The sequence below is a fragment of the Phyllosticta capitalensis genome (assembly GCF_038381095.1).
Source record: "Phyllosticta capitalensis strain CBS 128856 chromosome Unknown BKA78scaffold_7, whole genome shotgun sequence".
NCBI classification, from domain to species: domain Eukaryota; kingdom Fungi; phylum Ascomycota; class Dothideomycetes; order Botryosphaeriales; family Phyllostictaceae; genus Phyllosticta; species Phyllosticta capitalensis.
In genome coordinates, this window is record NW_027117445.1 from 1,789,510 (window position 1) to 1,804,661 (window position 15,152).

A 15,152-nucleotide genomic window follows, 5' to 3' on the forward strand; every position below is an offset into this window, starting at 1 on the left:
CATGGAAGCGGGCGAGCAGGGATGAAGCTCTGGTGGCGGTTGACGCGAAGTGGGGGAGGGGTTTGTCTGTTTTCGACTCTGGTTTCTCCTCCCCCTCAGGGACCACCAGGCGCCCAAACACCCCCCAACACCGCCCGCCGAAAAGCCACCGCTGAGGCTGGCCATGGACGCTCGCGACGACGAGGACCACTTGGCCTATGGCGACTATCATGGAGACGACCAGTACGACGACGGCCGTGAACGCGGACTGGTTCGTGACCTGGGGCGGAGGCTGCTCCACAAGAACCATCACGGCCCTGAGGCGGTAAGTCGTAAATCATGCCAGAGCCAGACCAGCAAGGTGGGCGACTCGTTTCAACCTGTCCTGATTGACCATAAATACCAGCCCACTCACTCGTATCCCTACACCGACCCTTCCTCCGCAAACCCCCAATTCTCCTCTGACCAACCCGACAAACCTCCCAAGATGACGGGCTTCTTCGAAAAGATCAAGGAAGCCATTGTCGGCGAGGACCACGAAGAAGCTCCCACCCAACAGGAGTTCGCTGCTGATGCTGCCGAAACTGCCCATGAGGGTGCCCAAAGGTACTCCAAGCACCGCTTCATGAGCTTTGCTCCCCAGCGTCAGTCTGGCAACGATGCAAAGTGGTTCGTCGATGCTTGCGGCTACATGTGGGCTGTCTCCGTTGCCTTGGAACGCGCCCAGGAATCAATCTGGATTCTGGACTGTGAGACATCTCCGCCTTGAAACTGTGCAACCAAGCTGACGTCTTGCTCCAGGGTGGCTGTCCCCCGAGCTGTACCTGCGTCGTCCTCCTGCCAAGAACCAAAACTACCGCATCGACCGCATGCTGCAGGCCGCTGCCGAGCGTGGTGTCAAGGTCAACATCATCGTCTACAAGGAGGTTTCCCAGGCCTTGACTCGTGAGTTTTTACAACAATTCGAAAAGACACCCCGCTTACATCTCCCCCCTAATAGTCTCCTCGGAGCACACCAAGCACCACCTCGAGGCTCTCCACCCCAACATCGCCGTCTTCCGTCACCCCGACCACATCCCCGATGCCAACACCGTGGGCCAGGACCTCATTGACGAGTTCAAGAACTTTTCTCTCAGTGCCAAGTCGGCGGCAAGCCTGCCTGTCGACGCCCTCAAGGCCATCTATGGCTCTGGCCAGGATACCGTTCTTTACTGGGCCCACCACGAGAAGCTGTGCTTGATCGATGGCTCCATTGCCTTTATGGGAGGTTTGGACCTCTGCTACGGCCGCTGGGATACCAACCAGCACTCCATTGCCGACGTTCACCCCGGTGACCTGGACGAGATTGTCTTCCCCGGCCAGGACTACAACAATGCCCGCATCATGGACTTCCAGGACGTTAAAAACTGGCAAAACAACAAGCTCGACCGTGAGGAGAGCTCCCGCATGGGCTGGTCCGATGTCGCGCTCTCTCTCAGGGGTCCCATCATTGAAGATCTCAAGGAGCACTTTGTCCAGCGCTGGAACTTCATCTACCACGAAAAGTACAAGATCCGGAGTGACGAGAGGTACAGCCGCCTTACCAAGGGCTCTTCGGCTCCTACCCCTGCTCCCGAGGACGACCTGGCGTACGAAGAGAGACAGCCTGGTGGCTTCCAGAAGACGCTCACCAACCTGTCCCACCGTGCACAGGAGGGCTTTGAGCACGGTGCCGAGCGCTTCGGCTACCATAGCAGGCCTCGTCAAGACGAGGAGTGCGGCGAGCCCAGGGAGGAGCGTGGCGATGGATCGGTTGGAATCCAGCTTGCCCGTAGCTGCGCCAAGTGGAGCCACGGCGTGACGATTGAACACTCGATCCAGAATGCTTACATTGAAATCATCAAGAACAGCAAGCACTTTGTCTACATTGAGAACCAGTTCTTCATCACCGCCACCCAGGACGACCAAAAGGCCATCAAGAACAAGGTTGGTGCCGCCATTGTCGAGCGCATCATCCGCGCCGCCAAGAATGGCGAGAACTGGAAAATGGTTGTCCTCATTCCCTCCGTCCCTGCTTTCCCCGGCGACCTCCGCACCGACGAGGCTGCCAGCACCCGTGCCATTATGGAATTCCAGTACAACTCCATCAACCGCGGCCACGGAAAGTCCATCTACGAGTGCGTTGCGGCCGAGGGAATCAACCCCATGGACTACATTCGCTTCTACAACCTCCGCAACTACGACAGAATCAACGTCAGCGGTGCTCTCGACGACGCCGAGGACAGGGGAGGCGTCTCGTACGAGGATGCCCGCGAGGAGCACGACCGCGAGTACGGCGGTCGCTACCAACGCCGCGTTGAACGCGACGAAGAGGAGGACGGCTACCCTGGCGAGCCCGGCGAAGAGGAGAGGTACGACGAGTACCAGGAGGGCGCGCGCAGGATTGGCAAGCACAAGGGCCTCGGCAGCGGCCGCTGGGACTCGGTCGCCGAGTGCTACATGCTTGGTGGCGAGGACATCCGGAACGTGCCCTGGGAGAACGGCTCGCTGGACGAGATTGAGGCGTTTGTCTCGGAGGAGCTCTACATCCACTCGAAGCTGCTCATCGCCGACGACCGCATCGTCATCTGCGGCTCGGCCAACCTCAACGACCGCAGCCAGCTGGGCGACCACGACTCGGAGATTGCCGTCATCATCGAGGACCCGACGCCGGTCGACTCGGCCATGGGCGGCGCGCCGTGGCGGGCGTCCAAGTTTGCGGCCTCGCTGCGCCGCCAGCTCATGCGCAAGCACCTCGGCCTGCTCAAGCCGCAGGACTACACCTCCCCCGACGACAACTACCTCCCCATCACCGACGCCCACAACACGTACGACTGGGGTTCTGCCGAGGACGAGTTTGTAACCGACCCGCTGTCGGACGACTTCCAGGCCGCCTGGAACCGCCAGGCAAAGACCAACACGGACGCCTTTGGCGAAGTCTTCCACGCCGTGCCGGCCGACAACGTGCACACGTGGGAGCAGTACGACGAGTACTACGAGCGCTACTTCAAGGACGACGGCAAGGACGACGAGAAAGACGACGACAAGCCGCGCCGCTACAAGCGCGGCCACGTCGTGGCCGAGAACTTTGCGCCGGGCGACGAGGGCGCGCGCCAGGTCAAGGAGATTCTCAGCCGCGTGCGCGGCATGCTCGTCGAGATGCCGCTGCTCTTCCTCAAGGACGAGGACGTGGCCGAGGAGGGCTTGAGCTTGAATACTTTTACCGAGACTATTTACACTTAGACGATGGCTGCTTGCTTGCTTGCTTGCGGTCTGTCTGTCTGTCGCTGAGCGACTGACTGGCTGGCTGACTGGTTGACTGCTGCTGGCTGGTATTTTGCGTTTGCTCAAGGGCTGTTTGTCGTTGGATTGGTTAGTTGGTTAAATTGAGACCTTCCTTGCTGCTACAGTACATGCACGGCATAGCGCGTGGCGTAAGTAAGCACATAGAAATTGATGACTTTCATGACCAGACCTCCGGGAAGACTCACACCATGCGCCCGTTTGCTTGTGAATGACGTGATGGCGATGGTGACGATGCAACTGAGAAAGGAGCAAGAACCTTGAAGCCTAGCTAGCTAGCTCCACCCGTCCATCCATCTGTCCATCTCTCTCCCTATCTGTCTGTCTATCTATCTATCTGTCCGTCTGTTGACAGGTCCGGATAGACTTGCAGACTAGCCACTAGCTACATGTACCTAGCCTAGGGGTAGGGGTAAACTGCAAACTGTAAATCTATATCAGTCATTTGTAGATTTATACAAGGAACAGAAGCAAGTAAGTTGGTTGTACACAGTACACTAGTACCTCTAGAAGGAGAGACTATACTCAAGAACAATAGAGATGAGATAAGTAGAGTAGGGTTTGTTTTATCAGCTCTCATATTAATATAGAAAGGGGGGGGGGGGGGGAGTATCAGTAGGAGAGGGATACTAGAAAGCAGAAAAAAGAGATATAAAAAAAAAAGTCTACATAGATAAACAAGCTAAAAGCAAAAAAATCCCTTGGGTCCCTCTTGTAATTGTGACTGTTCAACTATCTAACTAAGTAAGTAGTAGTAGTAGTAGTAGCCAAGGCACAGCTACCTACCTACCTCTATACATCTACCACCTAAGAAAACTGAAAATCTACTATACCTCTTTGTATTCTATATCCCACACACACACACACACACACACACACACACACACACACACCGTCTAGGTATTTTGTTCTCTTGGTTCTTGCCCTCCCGCTTCCCCGCCTGCTCGCTTCCTTGTCAAAACTCTTTATAAAGTATTTGCACCCATGTCAACCAGCCGTGATGATCCACAACGTACACATGTATTGATTCTTTTGTGATGATATGCTCCATCTACTGTATATCCATATGCTGCACTAGGAAAGAGGAGGGAGGAGATAGGCATGGTTTGTTTGGTAGCACACTTTTGGAAGTTTAGGAGGACGGAGGAGGGGGTCGGTGGTGTGCGGCGGTTCAAGGGGGCTGGCTTGATTGTTGGATTGGTTGTTGGATTGGATTTTTGGGATTGCCCATACGCCCTGCCATGTGTGTGTTTGTATGTGTATCTCTAGCACTTCGCCCTGATGACGAGGACCGAATACCTAGGTATGGTAGGGGGCTCGCTCCATCACGCTGCCCGCTTCATCTCTCCACTCGTCCCCGCCGTCACCATCCCTCCCTCCACAACGCCTTTCCTCACTCACTCCTCTCACCTGACACCAGCGCCCCCAACGCCCGCCTCCTCTTCCTCATCCACCTCATCCACGCCCTCGCCATCATCATACCTGACGGCAACGACCCACTCACAGCCAAACCGGACCCCCTTCTTGCCGGGCCCGCCCAGCCGCTTCCACGGCTTGTTGAGCCCCAGATCCACCACCCAAATCAGCCACTCGGGGTCGTGCCGGCCGTCGCCCGCCTGCAGGGCGCGGAGCAGCCCCGTGCGCGGCGCCCCCAGGCACGCAATGTACTTGGCGCGCACCTCGAGCGGCTCGCCCTCGAGGATCGACACCTCGCCCGTCGAGTTGTTGATGCCCGAGGGCGCCTCGATGGACAGGACCGAGGCGCGCGATTTGTTGGCCCACCCCACGGCTGCCAGCGCCGTCGCCTTGTCCGGCGCCCCCAGCGCGTCGAACTCGCGGTTGCGGCCCAGCAGCGCGTCGACGATGAGTTCGGGAGGTGCTTCGAGGCGCTTGAGCACGCGGTGCACATCCGTCCAGCTGCGCACGTAGCCGCCGAAGCGCTTGAACAGGTCCACCTGCCGCCGCACGTCCTTTTCGTAGTCCGTCGGCCGCTCGCAGCCCAGCAGAGCGACGAAGACGCGGGGACCCCGCGCGTGGAGGTGCCGGGCGGCGGCGATGGCGCGCGCGCCGGTGCGGTGGTTGCCCGCGAGGACGATGACGACGGGACGGGCGTTGATGGCGAGGTTTTCGCGCGCGAGGCGACGCCCGCCTGGGTTCACGGCCGAGAGCGCAATCTGGGCGATTCCCCGTCCGGCGTTTTCGGCCAGCTGCTCCTCGGTGAGCAGGTAGTCGACTTCGGCCACCTCTTCCAGGGCCGTCATCGTGCCAGGGGATATGGTCGCACAGCTCTTCCCAGACGAGGTGATGCGCAGCTTCACCGGATGTGATTGCGGAAAGGGTGAAAAAGAAGGCGAAGAGGGAGGAGTGGGACGGCCGGGCACCGGACTGTTTGTCGAAGAGTAGGCATTGGAGCCGCGGTGTCCTTGGGATCGGAGTGATTTGGACAGGTTGGACGGATGTGCTGAAATAATGTCTTCCTGGATCGCACTGTTGGAGCGGAACGGCACCCGCTTCGTCGAAGCGAGTGACCTGTTTCGGCGAGAGTTGCGACCACTGTCAAAGTCTGAAAAGTCTTCGTCGCTAGAGCTGGTGGACGAGCCTCGACGGCGGCTCCGGCGCGAGTCCAGCACGTTTTCTGTAGGATGGAGGTTCTTGCCACCAGCAGTGCCAGCTCTAGGCTGGAGACGATTGAAGCTCACCAACCGCTCTTCGTCCGCCGTCGTGTCCTCATTCCTAATTTGCTCAAACACAGAACGCTTGTCAAACTTTGACAGGTTTTCCGCAAAGTCGAATTCCGGCATCTCCTGAACGTCGGTGGCATCCTCCGTCGCCCAACCATTCGTGGCATCCATGGCCTTTTGGCGCCTGCTCTTCTTGTTGGAAGCCTTTACGGCGTCACGGCCGACTTTGCCCCCAATCAGACCAGGTGTTTGCTGTGCAGCAGAGTTGTCCTGCAGCATGGGCGTTTGCCTCCATCCCTTGCCCTTGTAGTGCGCCGGCGTCTTGCGTGTAGTCTCCGGGGAGAGCTGTGGAGCAGCGGGTTCCCGGGCTGGCGGGAACAAGTGATCTTCTCTTGCTTTCTTGCCTCCCCCACGCACGCCGCGTTTCCGCCTTCTTCCCTCGTCGCCCTTGAGCGGAGACTCCATTGGCTTGCCCGTCCGCGTCTTGTCAATGCTGACCCGCCGCTTGCGCCCTTCGTTCGTCGTCGACTCGCCAGAGTCGCTCCCGCTCTCCAGGCCCATGGCATCAAAGGGCGCCGTCAGGGTGGCCGGGTCCTCTTTTGTCTTGCTCGCCTTGGCGCTCACCGACGGCTTCTTCACCGGCGGGGCAACGTGAGCATTATTCTTGGGCTGCAATGGAGTAGGAACAGCATCGACAGGCTTGACGGGAGTCGATGGCACCTCGTGGGCCGTGGAGGCGCCAGACGTTGGTTTCCTGCCCACGCTCAGGATGGCGGGATCCACAAAACTCTGCTTCGGCTTCGACGCCGGCGGCGGGACCTGGACAGGCGGAGCGCTTGGCCGGACATACTGGGAAGCAGGCGGAGGAGCAGTCGGCGGGATCGAGGGCGGAAACCTGGGGGCATTGGTGGGAGGAGGGAACGAGGGCGACGGTGCGGTCTGGGGCGGCAGCGAGGGCTGGACAGAAATGTCGGCAATGTGGGCGCCTGCGACGGTGTAGCTTGCTAAGCGGTGGCCCGAGGCTGGGAAGCACACTGCATGCAGGGTCAGCCATCAGGTGGTTGCTGGGCTGAAGGGACCTGAGGCCCGTGGGATGGTCGAGTACATACCGTCCTGCAAGACCAGGGTTGCCGTCTGCTCAATGACATTTGCAACGACGCCCTGCACGACTGTGTTGGGAGGCTGCTTGAGCGTGACGAGCACGTTGATGCCAATGAGGGCGGTCGTCATGGCTGGTGTCGAGGTGTCGAGGCAGCCAGGCAAGAAACGGTGTGAGAGAGGACCTCGATGAAGAGTTGAAAGGTTGAGCCAAGGCGGCGTGCTAGCTGCCGGGGGAGGCGGTACCTAGGCGCGTCACCGCACGACGCGCGAGGACCGTGCCAGCAGTAGAGCTGCCTCACCACTAGTAGCAAGTTAAATTTCACTTGACGCATTCACCTCAGTCGTCTCTTCACCGCTGGTCACTCCAACCTAGACAAGGAATTTCGTCTTGTCTCATCGTCCATCCGATATTAATAGTCCTTCCTGTACGAGCTATAAGCATATCTACACGACAACCTTGTTCACGATACAAGCAAAAGCAACCAAAAATACAATGCTCTAGCAGCAGGCTGGTAGGCTGGTCCAAAAAGATCCCAGGAAAAAATCGTAATCCAACGCGCCTTCGCTCAATTTCGAAGCAGGGACATGCGCATGTCTGTCTGCCCCTCGGTACTCTGACAAAGCATCATGGTGACTCGTACATAGACCCCTTGACCATCACCAGACTCCAAGAAAGAGGCATGCGGCCAGCTCACAATGGTCCAATCCAAGCCAGCCCATCCAGGAAAAAAAAAAAAGGCTGTGAAGCTCCGCCAAGGAAATACAAAAACGCCCCGCCATGCTTTGGAATATTTCATGCTTTCGTGGATCCGGGAGGGAATCAAATGGGGAAAGATCACAACGCCCAAAGGATATGGACAGGAAGAGGAAAGAAAATTCACCCGGTTCAAGGGGTTGGTTTGGCGAAAAGGCCAAGACAGAAGAGCTGCCCCCGGATATGGATGGCCAAGCGACTCCGGTGGTTTTAGAAATTCGGCGAACCCATTTGACCATACTCATAGTCCCTCATGATGCCAAAGAGATCGCGCTTGGAGTTTGACGAGGTTGTCGACAGCTCAATGTTGCCAATGTCGCACCAGTTCTTGACGGGCTACCGATTGTTAGTCCCACCCACAAAGAAGATACTGCGGATAAACTCACCAAGCAGCTCAAGTGCTTGCACCAGTTGCATGACTTGTGGTAGACGTAAAAGTTGTTCAAGAGAACAATGAAGCCCACAATGACGGCGACAAGAGCGCCGGCCCGGAACAACCACCAAGCCCACCAAAGAGGCTTGCGGCCCTTGAAAAAGGCGACGGGCTGCCTCGAAAACTCCTTGATTCCCTCGGCTCGATTTTCAGGGTCCTTGGGATTGGGCACGGCGCTGTAAGGAGGGTCGTCGATCCCGATGCGCTCACGGAGGGGACCCGGGGAGTGAAGAATGGAGATGCCCAGCCCTAGCCCCATGATGAAACCGCCAATGTGGGCAAAGTTGTCCAGTCCGGGGAGCAGTCCGAGCACAAAGGCAATGATGATGTCGAGCGCGATAAAGCATAGCTCCCGAATCGGCTTGGGACGCTCCTTCCAGTGGTACAGCAGATCCAGCAGCGTGAGCGCGATGATGCCGAAAATAGCTCCGGAAGCACCACTGAGTCGGAGTCTGCATTAGCAGCTGAACTGCACGCGCGGGGTGAAGAAATGCAACTTACGTGGAAGCCATGCCGTTCGGGGCATAGTTTGCACCCAAGACGTTGCCGAAGATTCCCGCGGCGATGTAGACCAAGGCGAAGCGAATTGGGCCAATCAACAATTCCATGTCTCGTCCCACCGTCACTTGGACGAGCATGTTGAACACAATGTGAATGAGACCAGCGTGGAGGAAGATGGGGGTGATGAACCGGTACCACTGGTTAGGGTGCAAGTTGCCTTTCGAGTCGGCACTACCGATGCCGCTCATGCCGCAGAGCTGGCTCAGAGAGCATTCCGACGTCGAGGTGGTCGTGTTTGGGCAGGGGAAGGCGACGTCAGCAGTGATGTTGACCTCGTTACGGCCGCCCATGTGGCGCATGCAAGGTATGTAACGCGCGCCCATGTTGATGTAAACATACGGAGAGGGACCGATCATGGGGTTGAAGGAGGGATGGATTTCGATTGGCGATCCAGTAAGGACAGCTGCAGCATTGTCAGTTGGGCTCGTCAAAAAGCGCGGGCTCGCATCCTACCGTTGTGAATAATCTCGCCGATAAAGACGGCGGTTTGTATTACGGCCAGACCATACGCAACCCAAGCAATCTTCTTTCGGAAGAAGCCCTTCTTTTTCGACCGAGGGTCAGCCGTCATGTAGCTTCCGACTAGGGGAGCGCGGCCCTCCGGATCGGCATTGTATTTGGACGGGCTATCGGTCTTGGGCTGTTGCGCATGTAGGGGAATCGCATTTTGGTCTGTAAAAGGGTCGTGCGGTCGGTTTTGAGAGGCGTAGTAATCTCCAGCGCTGCCGTGGTATGCGGTATCCTCGCCGGGCGCCGGGCCGTAGGGGTTGTGAGGCATCGTGTTGGCAGGGTAGGCGTGGTCCTCGAAAGGAGACTGGGTGGTTGCTCCGACGGGCGAGTGGGATGAAGTCATGTCGGTGTCGACAGTGGGGCGAACGGGATGCGGAGAGGTCGGAGGCAGCGGTGGCAGAGGAGCATCTTGTCTGCGTCCATGGTCGAAGGAGGTGTAATAATCGTTTGCGGCCATGGCTTGGGGGTGCGTTGGCGCAGGAGGAGGGGAGTAGTGTTTGAGAAGCAGCAAAGGCGGACCCGGCGAAACGAAAGTCGAAGCGGGCGGCTAGCAGGGTATGTAAACAGACAGGGAAGCGAGAGAAAGGCCGGCGCCAGAAGGCTTCTCGATTTTTTATGGTCGTGATGTCGAAAAGGACGAAGGCATGGCTGGTGGTGGGAGAGGGTTGGGCAAACGTCGACGGGGTGGCTGAGCGCAAGTACCTGGGCTGACATAGACATGGTGGTGTCGCTAAGGTCGTCCGCTGTCCTTCCTTGTCCTTGACGCGTGTGGACTGCGGGCGTGCACCCCTGTCTCGAACCGTAAAAATAGCCTTCACCAGCCTTACCTTAGTTCGAGTTCACCTCTGTTTTCTACGCCATGCTCACACGGTCAGTCAAAGTCATCATCACCGACGATCCATTTCTTGTCACCAGCCCCAAGTCCTCTCCACGCCTAGGCTGTGCCACAGTGCGACGACGATACGCGCTGGGCGCCTGGCCATCCTCTACTTGCTGTGGCTGCCAGCCTTACGACAGACGTCTGTCAGCACAACCTTGCTGTCTGCCCTCTCCTTTTACAGCAGTCTGTGACTCTGCCTAAACAACATTCCATCTTCTTTCCTCCATCCCAGCGAACCATCGCGCCAATCCTAACCAAACACTGTCCATTCGGTTGGTCCTCCAGACGCCCGGCCCAGTCGCCGAGGCGGTGCGCGCGCTTGGGCCAAAAAGTCGACGAATCAATTCCTGGGGCAAAAAAATGCCCGGACACCACCTTATCACCAGCACGCAGGTCCCGGGACGGTCCGCCTCAATTTCCTAACCTCTGGTACTTTAGCTCCCTACGTACTTTTCGCTACCAACAGCCAAACAGTACAAGACTTGTAGAGGCGCAGTATCACCACATGTCCTGGCCTCTACCACCCACGGGCTGTGCAGGCACGTTGCGACTTACGTAGACAGCGGGCTGATCGACCCCATGCCAAGCCAGATCAGCGCGCGCGCAGTCGCGTCTCGGCCCCGTTTAATCTGTACAACTCAATCCTCGACGACTGCTTCGTGGGGCATGAGAAAGCGAACCAGACATGTCGACTCTTGGCGTGGAGCTACCTATTGCGCATTACGTGAGCGAGTAGTTACTAGGCAGTGGTGCTCTTGTTGACGTATGTTTGGCTGCTTGCCATGGAACTCAATGTCAGCAACATAACAATGGCAAGACCAAAATACTCGACAGCGCTGCATGGTGTCTTCCAATCATCCGACTAAGGTGACGGCTCGGCGCGGCGCCCGTTGCGGCGGCGGCGGCCGTATGCATTTTGCCTACGATCATTAGCCAAAGTAGCCAAGGTAGGCACTTGGGCACTTGGCACACCCGCGACGTGTTTTCCACTTCGGTTCGGACAAGGAGCCGAGAGAGAGCGAGGACCAAGAGCGGGAGAGCAAACCAGAACTTGCTTGGAAGCCGAGAATTCGTGCCATGGCCGACAGACACCCGCGCTAAGTCGAGCGTCAAACGTCGCAGTAAATATTGGCACTGCATCATGCTTTTGGCACCAAGGCTTGGGGGGCTCGCTCGCGGTTGCGTCGCTTGGCAGAGGAAAGGTCCGTCTGGGCAATACCCATGTCAATGTGAAGACGAGGGAAAAGATTGAGAAGTTGTCAGAGGTGAGTGAGCATTGTCTAGCTTGTCTAGATAGGTATGATGGATGCAGGTTGAGAGAGTAGGTGCTAGGAAAGATGGGCATTCCAAACCGCCTCGTCGTCTACAGGACCAATTCGCTCTTGAAGGGCGCCGAGGCGTGCATGAAGTTGGCGCGCAGCGGTGTGACGCTGTCCCAAGTCAGTACGACAATGTTTGCGTCGCAATTATGGAAGAGAAAACAACGTACCTGGTGATGCCCTGCCTGACGGCCCACCCGTCGTTGCCAGGCTCGCTCCTCTCGACGCTATCATGCACGTCTTGGAAGCTCGGCGCCCATTTAAAGTGTTTGTGACTGTACCGCGCGTGCGGGGTACTCGAGCCACTATTGCCATTCTTCCCTGCGACAGCTGATGCCGCCGTCGCTGCCGCCGACGACGACGCTGCAGCTTCAATCTTTGCTTCGCGCTCGCGAATCTCCTTCTCCGCCTCGGACGGCCCTTCGTCTTCGCCGTCCGGCACCGCCACTTCCTGGAAACAGCTCCCGCTCTTCCACGCGTTTTGCAGCATCTCGGTCCACATGGTCTTTTGCTTGCTGACGCCGGCCTGGAGCGGCACGTTGACCGTGTACAGGTGCGTATTGTCGTCCCAGTTGGCAGCGAGGTGCTCAATGACCCTGACGGCGTGCTCCGAGGCCTCGGCAATGATGCTGGCATCGTGGTTACGGTCGAAAAAGGCGTACGAGAGCGCAACGGCGCGCTTGCCGCACACGGCGGCCTCCATGGCGCCGCCAATGGTGCCGCTGCTCAGCGAAAACACGGCCGTCGTGTTCCTTCCATAGTTGGGACCCGAGACGACCAGGTCGACGGGCCCGCGCTCCTTGAAGTAGTGGTGCAGGCCAATCTGGGCGCACGAGGCGGGCGTGCTGTCTATCAGGATCCATTCCTCGGCCTGCGAGTTTGAGGGCAGCGGGTGGGTGCTCGTCTCGCCCGTGTTGGGGTAGCGCGGGGTGCCGTCGGCGGAGACGGGGAGGGTCGACGGTATGGGGTCAGGGCGGTAGTAGGTGGGCCGGATGTTGTGTCCCACAATGTGAGCCTTGCCGATCCATGAGCGCTGAGTGTGGGGGAGGACGACGGAGACGGTGTGGCCGTGGGCCTGGAGCGTCGAGATGAAGGGGTGGACGTAGGGCGACGAGTCGTTTGAGGGAGGCCCGTCGTCGTTGGTGACCTGGGGAGGTTAGAGAGAAATGGAAGTAGGTTTTGAGGGTCATACGAGAATGTGCATGTTGAAAGTTGATGTGACGTGAGGTTGGCAGTCGGGCTTGGATGGTGTTGGGCTTCTTGTTCCGTTGACGGAGCGGATCCTTGTCAGTGGTTGCTTGGCCGTGTGCCTGAGACCGAGATGTCTTTTTCCAAGCCGAGTGAGGTTCAAAGAAGGGCTAGAGATGGTGGCGATCACGTCAGGTTGAGGGGTTCAAGTCGTCTTTAAGCGATGCCGTGCCCATGTGCCGCGCTGGCGTGCGGTTACTGGGAGAAGATGCGCGGCCGCCATGGCGTTTGACTGACTGGTCAAGACAAACACCAACTTGAACCACGACATGAGGCTCTGCAGTGACAATTGGTGGATGACCAGTTTTTGAAATGTGCTGAAGCTTGCCCATATCTTATCGGCACCTTGTGCTAGAACATGGCGGATGGCGGGGCGGCTCGTCCCTCGAAGCTTCGTCGGAGTTGAAGGTCCGTTCGCCCTCCACGACTGCACGTCATCCCAACTTGGATTTCAGTAGCTGACGTGTTTCTAGAAGGGTTTCCTTTTCCCGCTAACCCAGTGACAGCTCCATCAGCACCCTGGCTCCAACACTTGCTCAACACCGCTCTGGGTTAGCCATGCCGCTCGCAAGCCAGCCTAACCGCAACTCATCCACCTCCCTTCAAAAGCTTCAAAAATGAGACTATCCACGTCGACGCAACCAGCCACGCCGTTTTCCCATCTTCCAGCGGTCAGCACCATCGTGTCTGTCTCGGTGACCTCGTCGGTGAGGCCCTGCCGACTCGTCGGTCGACAACCACAAGCCGTTCCGGATGACCCTCCGCAACCTGCCCTTCGACCAGCAATCGGGTCTCTCAGCTCCTGGCATCGGACTTCCGTCGAGCCCGAGTGACTGTGATAGGACCGTGACGGCGACGGGGCCCAGCCCCCGTCCGAAGCACCGTAGGCCCCTCACCCCGCCGCCGTGGATGACGGCTCCAGCTCCAGCTCCCGACTCTGCCTCTCTGCGGAGGAGCGCGCCCGGAAGAGCTAGATGGATCGCGGTATAGCGTTGCACCATTCAGCGAAAGGGACCCCACGGAAGCTGTGGGACCCAAGCAAAAGCTAACGTTTGTTCGTTGGTGGTGAGGAGCTGCTACTGGGAGCTGCTGAGCATGCCCGCCTCTCGGGTCCCCGCCCTTGACTCCGGACGCGTTTTGGTGCCGCGTTCGGTGCTCGGCCAGTACCAGGTTGAACATTTATTTACTTATATAGCTCGCGGAGCTTTGCGTCACGCTCTTGGAGAACCAATATTTCTGTCCTGTCCAGTCTATCCCTTCTATCTCTCTCCTCGCTCCAGTCTCTACATCTCAATTCCTATCTACCTGTGCGTTCAACATCCGTGTGCTCATCGTCACTTTTCAATTGACCGTCCAACAGCTCTAAACCACCAGTCAAAATGGTCGTCTCAGTCCCCACCGCCAGCCTCGAGGGCAAGGTCGCCCTCATCACGGGAGCCGGCCGCGGCATTGGCCGCGGATGCGCACTCGAGCTGGGCCGCCGCGGCTGCTCCGTCATCGTCAACTACGTGTCGAGCGCGGGGCCCGCGCAAGAGGTGGTCAAGGAGATCTCGTCCAACGGGACGGGAGCCAAGGCGGTCGCGATCCAGGCCGACGTGTCCAAGGTGTCGGAGATCAACCGGCTGTTCGAGGAGAGCAAGAAGGCGTTTGGCAAGATCGACATCGTCATGAGCAACTCGGGCACCGAGAGCTGGGACAAGACGGAGGAGGTTACGGAGGAGAAGTACGACCACGTCTTCAACCTCAACGCGCGGGCGCAGTTCTTCGTCGGCCAGGCGGCCTTCAAGCACCTCGAGAAGAACGGCCGCCTCATCCTCATGTCGTCGATTGCGGCCGGCCTGCTCGGCGTCAAGGACCACGCCCTGTACAACGCCAGCAAGATGGCCGTCATCGGCATGATCAAGGCCTTTGCCACCGACTTTGGCGTCAAGGGCATCACCGTCAACGGCGTGGCGCCCGGCGGCATCAAGAGCGACATGTTCACCCAGAACGCCTGGCACTACATCCCCGGCGGCTCGCCCGACTGGCCGGCCGACAAGATCGAGAAGCTCATGGCCGACCACTGCCCCCTCGGCCGCTGCGCCGTCCCCGATGACGTCGCCCGCGTCGTTGCCTTTTTGGCCAGCGAGGATGGCGGTTGGGTCAATGGTGAGCTTTCCCCTTCTGTTCTACTACCCCCTGATTCTAACATCCACCGCAGGCCAGGTCGTCACCATCTCGGGTGGCTCTTCGCAGTAGTTTCTTTTTCCCTTTCTTTACCCCTCGCGTACCCCTTGGCATATGTTTATGAGACAGACGACGCACCACCAAGATAGATTTAATGTGCAAAAGAGCTTACGCTATTTCGACGGGGCAACATCTCTCG

The 15,152-nt window shown here is 58.2% G+C and overlaps 5 protein-coding genes across 5 annotated transcripts; 2 read left to right on the top strand and 3 right to left on the bottom strand.

Moving 5' to 3' along the window:
• Window positions 1–105: 105 nt before the first annotated feature.
• Window positions 106–3,484, top strand: BKA78DRAFT_319429 (uncharacterized protein). Its single transcript, XM_066888857.1, has 4 exons — window positions 106–304; window positions 386–728; window positions 781–924; window positions 980–3,484. The coding sequence occupies exons 1-4, from the start codon at window positions 164–166 to the stop codon at window positions 3,238–3,240; spliced, it is 2,889 nt and encodes a 962-aa protein (XP_066742904.1). The 5' UTR covers window positions 106–163; the 3' UTR covers window positions 3,241–3,484.
• Window positions 3,485–4,706: 1,222 nt separating this feature from the next.
• On the bottom strand, window positions 4,707–7,211 carry BKA78DRAFT_354544 (YjeF-related protein N-terminus-domain-containing protein; the record flags this gene model as incomplete). The annotated part of the gene is made up of 2 exons (XM_066891745.1): window positions 4,707–7,015; window positions 7,091–7,211. 2 exons carry the CDS (start codon window positions 7,209–7,211, stop codon window positions 4,707–4,709), a joined length of 2,430 nt encoding a protein of 809 aa, XP_066742905.1.
• An 835-nt stretch (window positions 7,212–8,046) lies between these two features.
• On the bottom strand, window positions 8,047–9,797 carry BKA78DRAFT_253366 (uncharacterized protein; the record flags this gene model as incomplete). Its single annotated transcript, XM_066884812.1, has 4 exons — window positions 8,047–8,172; window positions 8,223–8,709; window positions 8,771–9,233; window positions 9,284–9,797. 4 exons carry the CDS (start codon window positions 9,795–9,797, stop codon window positions 8,047–8,049), a joined length of 1,590 nt encoding a protein of 529 aa, XP_066742906.1.
• Window positions 9,798–11,583: 1,786 nt separating this feature from the next.
• On the bottom strand, window positions 11,584–12,743 carry BKA78DRAFT_332464 (tubulin-tyrosine ligase family protein; the record flags this gene model as incomplete). The annotated part of the gene is made up of 3 exons (XM_066889986.1): window positions 11,584–11,650; window positions 11,710–12,686; window positions 12,732–12,743. 3 exons carry the CDS (start codon window positions 12,741–12,743, stop codon window positions 11,584–11,586), a joined length of 1,056 nt encoding a protein of 351 aa, XP_066742907.1.
• Window positions 12,744–14,166: 1,423 nt separating this feature from the next.
• BKA78DRAFT_297366 (uncharacterized protein) lies at window positions 14,167–15,025 on the top strand (the record flags this gene model as incomplete). Its single annotated transcript, XM_066886761.1, has 2 exons — window positions 14,167–14,935; window positions 14,988–15,025. The coding sequence occupies 2 exons, from the start codon at window positions 14,167–14,169 to the stop codon at window positions 15,023–15,025; spliced, it is 807 nt and encodes a 268-aa protein (XP_066742908.1).
• Window positions 15,026–15,152: the final 127 nt, after the last annotated feature.

Bases quoted from the DNA above. Each gene is read 5' to 3' on its own strand.
- BKA78DRAFT_319429 (XM_066888857.1), top strand. From the start codon at position 164: ATGGACGCTCGCGACGACGAGGACCACTTGGCCTATGGCGACTATCAT. The intron at 305-385 runs GTAAGTCGTAAA...CATAAATACCAG, and splicing joins ACCATCACGGCCCTGAGGCG to CCCACTCACTCGTATCCCTA. The intron at 925-979 runs GTGAGTTTTTAC...CCCCCCTAATAG, and splicing joins GGTTTCCCAGGCCTTGACTC to TCTCCTCGGAGCACACCAAG.